Raw genomic sequence first — 9,630 nt, 5'->3', positions numbered from 1 at the left:
TGACTCATGGCAACCCCATGTGTTACAGAGTAGAACTGCTCCATAGGGTTTTCTATACTGTAACCTTCACAAAAAGGAGCTCTGGTGGCACAATGGTTAAGCGTTTGGCTGCTAACCAAAAGGTTGGCAGTTTAAACCCACCAGCAGCTCTGAGAGAGAAAAGACCTGGCCATCTGCTCCCATAAGGATTACAGCCTAGGAAACCCTAGGGGGCAGTTCTACTCTGTCCTATAGGGTTGCTATGAGTCACAAGTAACTCAACAGCACACAACAACAATCTTCACAGAAGCAGATCGCCAGATCTTTCTCCCACAGTGCCACTGGGTGGCTTTGAACTGCCAACCTTTAGGTTATTAGACAAGTGCAAACTGCTTGCGTCACCCAGGGACCTTCCTTCAGATGTAGTGAAGGAAAAATGGATCCTCATAAAGAAGTGTGGTTGCAGGGGTGAGGACGTCTGACAGTCTGACTCTAGACAGGGCGCTGAGGTATAACCATCGGCACCCCCGGAGGTGGCCAGTTGGGCAGCATGCACAACAGTAGCCGGCTGACTGAAAAGGAGGTCAGGGATGTGAGGAGGTGATGGGCACAGGTCACTGGTAGAGTGACGCGGCTGGGGATGCTCCATAGCTCAACAGACTCTCAACAACTGGCCCTTATCAGATCAACCACAGACCACAGGAGCAGCAAACGCGTCAGCAGCAGGGCACTGCTAAGGCCAGCACCACCCTGTCTGCCCTGGGCCAGAAGTGGAGCTGGGGCCCCACTGGCAGCAGCAGCGGCAGCAGCAGCAACAACAAAACACAAGTCTTGGAGCTCTGGTGCAGCTCTGCCCCAATATCCAGGATGACCTTGCCCCACAGGTGGCAGAAAGAGCACAGCAACAAGCAGCCACGTACACAGTCTGATTACAGGTGCTCTAAGGTGGAGGCCTCTGGACCAGCTTCAGAAGGTCCATGAGCCCCCTGGAATGATAGGCCGAATCAGGGGTGTGTATACATTTACCTGGAGAAGGAGTCCATACTTTTCATTAGACTCTCAAAAGGATCCACGACCTCCCCAAAAGTTAAGAACCACCACTCTAGAAGTTCTTCAGGACAGCTAGCTTTGGGCAAGGCCCTGACAAAATAAGACACAAGATAGGGTTGGGGCAGCCAGGGTACAAGAGAAGGGCCATTAGGCAAAGTGGGAGGGTGGGTGGTACCAAAGACCAGCTTCAACTATTTTCTACTTTGCCTAAAACTGGCTCTGCCGCCACTGATGTCTTGGATGGCATCAGGACAATCACTCTCATCTCTGTCTGCCTCTCTGCAGGACCACATGCCATCCCCTAATTCCCTAACACTCGCCCTCAAGAGACAGCTATGGAGGAGAAAGCCCTGCGCAGAGAGACCATACAAATACCACAAGGCAGGCTGTCTGGCACTGTGGTTAAATGCTTTACTCGTGAGGGACTATGGAGGGGTTAGCAAGAAAGAAGCCGTTTTCCTCTGAAATAACCTAGAATGCTGAATTTGATACCAGTACCATGGCTAAATGTTTTTCTGGGAAAGCCCATGCTTTCTGGCAGTGGATGAGGCAGGAGTTATAAAGGCTCTGTGCTCTGTGTAACCTGACCCAGTGGCAGCTGTGGGTTTTGCATGCCCACCCAGGCCTGCCTCTCCCATTAAGAGCTAAAAGGCAGGTCCATCCTTTCTAAATGAGGCTGAGATTTCTAAAAGCCCTCATCTGAGCTGCGTTTATATATATATGTGTGTGTGTGTGTGTGTGCGTGTGTGTGCGTGTGCGTGTGTGTGTATTTATATCATGATTCAGCAGGAGATTCTATTCACTCTGCCCCCGTCAAAAATAAAAAATTCCCAAACCCTCTCAGACAGGGGAGGTTTTGGTTTCCATTAATAACGAGGTTCTCTGCTGCCCCCTCTCTCAATTCGTGTTCTCCAAGCCTCCAGAGGAATGACCTAATGAGGACAGGAGAGAGCGGGAGGGCAGGGCCCCAGGCCTCTGGCCTGCCTGGCCTGGCAGAGGGAGCCACATTTCTTACCACAGGGCAAGTACAAATTGCCCGCAGCTGTGCTAGCAAAGCTGTACTTTGGAAGGCCCTTCCCCCTTCCCCTGAGGTTATTATCTCCTCTCTCCGATCTGCTCAGACACTGCCCTGCATCTTCTGCCTTTGTACTTAGCTGTGCCTGCAGCCCACAGGCACAGGGGCAGCCTGCCCCTCCGCTAAAGGTGGCCTCTCCTCCCCAGGATCCCCTGGTCCACCTCCTCTGTCTCAGCTCCCATGCCAGCTAAGACTGGGGGGCCAAACACAAAGATTCCCAAAGCTTGCTACAAGAAAGAGCCGGGAGCCATTCAACTCAGGGGTCCCCCAGGTCTTAACCTTCTGAAGATGGGAGGGGGTGGACAGGGAAGCAGAGGCCCCCAAGAAGCCTGAAGTGCAGGGTGTGTGGTGAGAGCAGGACTTCCGGAAGCTCAGTGCTGGCTGGGAGCCACCTGGCTCTCCACACTGTACAAGGAGTTCCTCTTTCTGGAAAGGCTCTACGTCCCTGACCTTTTTCTCACCGCGGCATCACAGGTCAGCACGGCTGCTGACTCCAGGGAGGGCCCCCTGAATAAGCTGAATTCAGCAGCTACTCATGAGCACCACTAACTAACCCCCACCCTCCACACTGAAGAGGGGCTGACAGATGACGGCCGGTCAGCCTGCCTGCCAGCCTCTTGGGCAGTTATCTGGCTGCTGAATGTTTCCTGGCACATACGAGCACCTTCTCTGAGTATTCTTAGCCTTCCCTCTGCAGTAATCCTGTCCAGGTGACAGATAAAATTCCAGTGAAGCCCCAACTCTTTCGGAGCTCCTGCTGTTTAAATTTATTACTCTTTGAGAGAATCCTTTACAGTTACGGGATTTCTTTTGTTTCTGTGTTCTTTTTTGTCCCAATTACAAAAAAAGGTCCTACCTCCAGCTGAACCACCACCTATAGTATCTCCTTTACTGGGAGCTGGGAGCATTGCTGACTGACGGGCCTAAAGAGTAAAGATGTCCTGCCCTCTAAGAACTTGCTAATCAGCATCACAACCGCCCCTGGTCAGCAGCAAAGCTACACAGGCAATACCTGAGGGAAGGGGAGCACTTTCATGTCCTGGTAACATTCCCAAATGCTAACACCCGAAGGATCTGACACTGCCTCCTGTTTACATACTAAACCTAGTTAGAGAACATGAATTCCCAGAGCTCCAGGATGACATTACCTTTGAGATGTAGGTCAGCTGCAAAGATCCAACGGCTCCTGCCCCAACTGCCAGGTTCTGAAAGACATACATTTTTCTTTTTAAGAAGAACGTTATGTGAGGAAGTGGAGACAGCATTAAGAGACAGAAGACCAAGATTCTAGTTCTGCTTAGGCCACTTATGGGCTGTGCAACCTTGAGCAATTCACTTAACCATTCTGTAGCTCACTCTCCTCACCTGTAAGACGGTGATAACAATTCCTGTCACAGGATTTTTATGGCACGCATAACCTGTACATTAACGTTACCCTCAGCTATATTATTATACAGATATTCTAATTCTGTGGTTAAAAGTGTGGGCTCCACCACTTGGCTGTGAGCAAATCCTTAACCACTCTGAGCCTCAGTTTTTCCTTCCAAAAGTTGGGATAATAAGAGTACCTGCCTCATAAGGCAGTTGTAAGGATGAGTTAATATATTTAAGAGCACTTGGAACAGTCTCCGGTACATAGGAGGCATAAGTGTTAGCTAGTATTTTTTTCCTGTTTTATGACACTTCAAATTATTTTTGTAACAGATGGAGTAAAAATCCACACAAAGCAGAAATAACAAATATAACTTGTCAGCCTACTTCACAGGACTGTTATGAGCACCAAATGAAGTGACGTTTGTACATGATAAAACATTAAATGTGATATGCTAGTGGTGCAAATGGTTAAGCGCTTGACTACTAACTGAAGAGTTAGCCATTTGAGCCCACCCAGAGGCGCTCAGAAGACAGGTCTGGTGATCTGCTTCTGAAAGCTCACAGCCTTGAAAACCCAGTGGAGCAGTTCCACTCTGCACACGCGGGGTCGCCAAGAGTCGGAATCGCCTTGATGGCAACTAACAACAACAATTAAAGCAGCAAGAAACTCAGAGGCACCATGTCTGGCAAAATCCTCTCCCTTGGCAGAACCTCTCTGGGTTTCTAATTTTTCCACGGTCAGAGATGAAGCAATGACAACACAGGAAGAATCCAACCAAAGAAATGGCCAAGATTAGAAGTCACAGCCTTGGAGTTTCTCATTTATCACTTGGAAAATCCACTCCAAGAATCTCTCCATAGCTTCTGGTGACCTCTGAAATAGTTGCCATAAGCTTCTAAGAATAACCTTGGAAGACTGCATTACCTGGGGTCATCTCAGAGCAATAAACAGAGGTGAATCTTGGATAATGGGAATTTAGTAAATTTCCCAAGGGATTAACAGTGAAAGTTGTCACTGGTACCAATGTGTCTCAGTGGCCTGTCATCCCAGGAGAATCCCCTTGAGAAATGTCTTAGATGATAGGGAGGAGTCCTTCTAGCCATAATTATCTAAATTAATATACATCACTTGAAACAAACTCAATGTGGGAAATTTCTGATTCACAAGAAACTGGGTGGGGATAATACCATGACAAAAGGATTATGAAAACCTAGAATCTTGGTGCTAGATCTAGGACCATATACTCCATCTCCCTCCCTTTGCAAATGAGGGGATCCATCTAAAAAATTGCCTTTGAGTAGCCACATTAGCATTTCAAATATGGATAATTTGATTTGCACTTTTTTTTCAAATACATAGTTGGAACTACATAGTCAGTTGCTTTTTTGTATTTTGTTTTAGGAAACTTCTATTGGGTAAAAGAGAGATATGCCTTGTAGTCCCTAAATCAGAGTCCAGAAAGGAGCTTCGGCTCCCCAGAGTGACACTGCCCTAGAGGAGTAAGCTAACCATTCTGGGCAAAGACTCAGCTCTGCATACAGTTAAGACGGCTAAAAGCACGCCAAGTCCTCACGCCCAGGTGGTAGCCAAGGGCCGCAGCCACAGGCCTCTGCTGGAGACTGAGCATCTGCGGCTACTCGCCCCCTCCCTCATCCTTTGTTTTGCAGTTGAGGAAAGTGACTTGTGAGTGAGGGGATCTGTCCAAAGGCACACAATCGGTGGCACAGCCTGAACTACAGCTCAGGTCTCCTGACTTCTGCGTCGATGCTCTGGAGCAGCATGGTATAATTTAGAGAGCTTGAGCTGCTGAAATCTAGCTATGACATTAATCACTCCATGACCGCAGGCAAGTTTCTTTGTCCATAAAACTGGGATAATAAGCCCCATTTCATAGAGGTGTTGTGAGAATTACGGGGAAACAGAGAGAGAGCCTAGCATATGGTATATGCTAGCCTCTCCCCTCCCACAACACTAATTACAAGATGCAAATACCGAGTCTCAGGGCTGGTCTTGCACAACTCGCTCTCGTCACCCCAAACCACAGCCCAAAGGCCTCCAGAGCCCTATCTTGAATTATGAGTGATGTGGTGGGACTTGGGGAGCCGTTTTGACACTAACCCACATGTAATGACAGATACAAGCCGATCAGATTTCAACTACTTCATCCCCTCCACCCCTCGGAGGCTGCTCCACCCTCAGTCCCTGCCCCCCTTTCAAGCTCTCCCCGTTCAGAGAACAAAATACAGCAGCAGTTTCCAGGCCCAGTTACCCCAGGGGACTATGTAGGGTCCTCACCCCTCTCACCCACACCCCGCCCGTTGTCTGCTCCTAGGCTAATCTCTACCTCCTCTCGACCAAGAGAAGCCAGGAAAACATGACGCCCGTCTGAAAATGCAGTCCCCCACCACCTTCCTCCTAAGCTGGAAGGAAATGGATGACACAGGAGAAAACAGCCCCAGGATCCCTAAGGCTTGATCCAAAGCGATGGCTCAGTGTCCGCTCTAATTACTGGAACTACAAGATTAATGGTGGCAGCCAGCTGCAAGGACGGCGCACTGGCGGCCCCAAGCAGACACTTCCTGATCAAGGAAGAATGTGCCAACATGCCTGAGCTGAGGGCTGAGGCAGCCAGATGTCAGGGCAGGAACATCAAGAAACAGCACCTAGGGAGGGGCAAGGTGTCGGAGCTGCAGAGAGGAGCCTAACAAGCCTGTCTTTCCTGGCCACGGCACTGTCTCCTCTAGGAAAAGGAGGACACTCAGGACCCTTTTCCACCTACCCCGGCCTGCACTGACCTCCCGTCTCTCTGGTGTCACATACACGGATCTTTCTCCAACTTTGGTGTGCATCATCAGCTCGCGGGGATCTTGTTTCAAAAAGCCCAGGCCCAAGCTTGACCTCAAGAACACTGAGTCAGAATCAAGTGGAATGCGGTCAGAGTATGCATATTTTTAAAAAGCTCCCAAGTGATCCTTAAATATGCCCAAATTTGAGACTCACTGGTCTGAGGGACAAAACCTAGCCCTGGATTCTGTCCTGGAGTATATTTTTCCATGGGTTTAAGTCTCTTCCCTCCAACTAGATCTTAACTAAGCACACCGAGAACACGAATACAATTATATCGCTTTACACAGCAGACTCCTCAATTTTTAAATGAAAACAATATTTGCATGGTGGTTAAATTCCCAAGCCAGTCCTTAAAAATCTGCTAAGCTTGTAAAGTACCGGAAAACCTACACAGCTTCTATCCACCACTGGTATACAAAGTTTCTTTGGGAAGACATTTGATGGTTTGAACTTGGGTGCTAAGAAAGGGTCTCTCTCTATTGCCAGAGCCATGTGCCAACTGAGTTAGCAGTTCCTGTGGCCTGGAATAGGGGCAGGGTGGGGCAGGAATCAGGGGGGAGGGGGTGTGAAAGGAATGAGGCCCAACTAAAAGGGGTCAAGGATTTAGAGAGGGAGGTAAGGAACAGGCTGGGGAAAAGGACAGGAAGCATCTAAGATGAAGGTATCTGAGCAGATAGGCAGTGGAGGAAGAAGCTGACGGGAATAAAGTTCTGGAAGGACTGTGTATGTGAATCACCTGGGGAGATTTTTAAACAAACTAATATCCATCCTTCATCCCCAGAGTTTTAATTGATCTGAGATAGGGCCAAGGCACTTGTACTTTTTTAAGCTCCCAGGTGGTTCCACTGTTTGAGGACCACTGCTGTAGACAATGGCTGGTCCTGTTGACACTGCACTGTAGACACAGCAGCTGTGGCAGAAAGGGCCACGCCCAGACAGCAGCAGCAAGACTAACCGTGGCTGCTGCATCAACAGTAAATAGGGAGGAGGACGAAAAGAGGAGGGCAGTGGCAGGGGAAAGGGTGACTCTGTGCCATGTATGGCTAGCAGCAAGGCATAAGTGAGGATGTCTGTAAGTCCAGAGGAGCCTGTACATTTCTCGGACTTCTAATTTTTCTGAAACAATGTACGGCACACAGTGGTTCTTGTTAAATGACTGATGTTTTTATGAAGACACTGCCTCCGCCTTGTTTTCTGCTCAAGTCCTCTTCTTTCCACTAAGGATCTTGAAGGAGAGGGCCTTCACCACGTACGTAAAGTATAAGGCTTGTTCATCTCGATCACCAAGGAAGGAACTGAGATGCCCAAACACAGATGTAACACACCTCCCTATGAAGCCTTTATCTAAAGCAACACTATATCTTGTTCAAGTAGAAAAACTTACGCATGTGTCTTCTACTTCCTTTCGTGTCTTCTAGTGACGGTAACAAGGAACACAGAAATGACCAGAAGACCCAACCACAGATTTATAAATTCACAGGATGTCAGCACTAAAAGACACCTTAGATGTTGTGTTGTAGCCTCCTTATTCACCACGTGAGTCCTCTGAGGCTCAAATAGAGGAAATGACTCCCCCAAGGAACTCAAATAAAGACAGAGCTCATAACTCCCAACTACCAACCCAGTGCTTTAGTAAAGCACAGCATGAGAAAGGAAGATGACAACTGACGTATGTTTAAAGCCTATTATGTGCCAGGCATGCTGTTAGGTAATTTCCCACACTGTCACTTAAACCTAACAATCCCATTTTACAGATAAAGAAACTAAGGATTGAGCAGGTCACATGAGTAGTAAGTAGTTAGGCCAGTATTCAGTCTCAACCCTTTCTCACTCCCCAATCCCATGAAGTTTCCTTTATTTATACCATGCCACCTCCCATGAGACAATCCTTCAAAGGTACAAGGACCTGCTCATTATCTAAGAGTTGATTACCAATGAAAGGTAAATACAGGAGCAGGACCAGCAGGCTTATACCAAAAGAGGCTCTATATGGTTGCCCAAGCTGGGTAGGGCAGGAACTAGTCAAACTGGCTCTTGGGTGCCAAATCTCAAGTGACCAGGGATTCAGAGAGTGGAACAGGGAAAGGACAGATGCTGTTGCCTCCTTACCTTCTCGTATATACTCCTGCAGTGCCCAGAAAACAGCAAGGAACACAGCAAGCAGATATAAAAAGCTAGCTAGTTAAGAAACAGGGGAAGGAGAGAAGAGAATGTACATGGAAACCCCATAGGTAGGACATGGGCCAACATGGCTGCCCATGAGCTGAAACCACAGCTCAAACTGCAAAAGCCACGGCCAAACAGATTCTCGGGAAAGGGCTTACCTAAAGAGAGCCGTGTAATGGGAATGGAGGGGAGGAGCATAACTTCCTCTGGCCCACATTCCAAAACTCTCACCCTGGCATGAGAGAATAGCCAAGAGGGAAGTAACCAGGTTATTCCCAGGTGATCTGAGCAGGGACTTCACTCACTGCTCTGGTGTCAAACACATCTCCTCCCTCCACCCTGTAGTTCTACTTCCTGACACTAACCTGAAGAACTGTGAAATGCCATGGCCACTCTCCCCATTCTCCATTTCAAAATATGTATTTAATCTTTCCCTTCATGAAAGGTCAATTCTATATCATAAACTGCTGTGCTGTTTTAATGTTTTCATTCTATTATCTGGATGTCTGTTTCTAGCTGACATGCGCCAGCACCTGCATTAGCCACGATGAGCTTCATGATGTGGCCAATGCTCCTAGCTCCCTTAAGTTCCCTTCTTCCAACTCTGGTGATAGTGACCTAAAGACAGTCAAAGGCTCTACATCATCTGGATACTTTCAGGTCTCAAGTCTCCAATAATCTACTAACTACTGGCCACCTGAATGTTCCAAAGCCTTAAATTTGATAAGCCATTCTTTCTCCTTTCCTCAACTCAGCTTCTTGCACACTGGCCTCAAAGTCAATATGTCATTTCCCCTCCACCCCCGACTGGCTCCTCTCCCAACTCCCATCTCTGTTAGTGGCCTCACATTCTCTCCCCAGTGAGCTTACTAAACCTTTAGCTATTTTACTTCACCACTTCGGTCAGTCACCAAGTCTGTCATTTTCTTCCATCATAAAAACCAGTTGCCATCAAGTTAATTCCAATTCACAGAGACCCCATGTGTGTCAGAGTAGAACTGTTCTCCTCCTTTCTTTCTTTATTTTTATTTTATTTGTTGTACTTAAGTGAAAGTTTACAATTCAAGTTAGTCTCTCATACAAAAATTTATACATACAATGTTATGTGACCCTAATTGCTCTCCCTATACTGTGACAG

General features: G+C 47.7%; 1 protein-coding gene across 5 annotated transcripts in view; it reads right to left on the bottom strand.

The window, feature by feature from the left end:
• PLEKHA2 (pleckstrin homology domain containing A2) overlaps window positions 1-9,630 on the bottom strand; it is an 85,345-nt gene that overhangs the window by 35,220 nt on the left and 40,495 nt on the right. For all 5 annotated transcript variants that reach the window (XM_023737862.1, XM_023737864.1, XM_023737865.1 and 2 more), the window contains one exon: window positions 3,253-3,309. In XM_023737862.1, the coding sequence (XP_023593630.1) occupies window positions 3,253-3,309 (57 nt within the window). The remainder of the gene's footprint in view (window positions 1-3,252; window positions 3,310-9,630) is intronic.

This window comes from Trichechus manatus, unplaced genomic scaffold (genome assembly GCF_000243295.1).
Source record: "Trichechus manatus latirostris isolate Lorelei unplaced genomic scaffold, TriManLat1.0 scaffold00109, whole genome shotgun sequence".
Classification (NCBI taxonomy): Eukaryota; Metazoa; Chordata; class Mammalia; order Sirenia; family Trichechidae; genus Trichechus; species Trichechus manatus.
The sequence above is the reverse complement of the archived record's forward strand: the minus strand, read 5'-3'. Positions and strand labels throughout refer to the sequence as shown.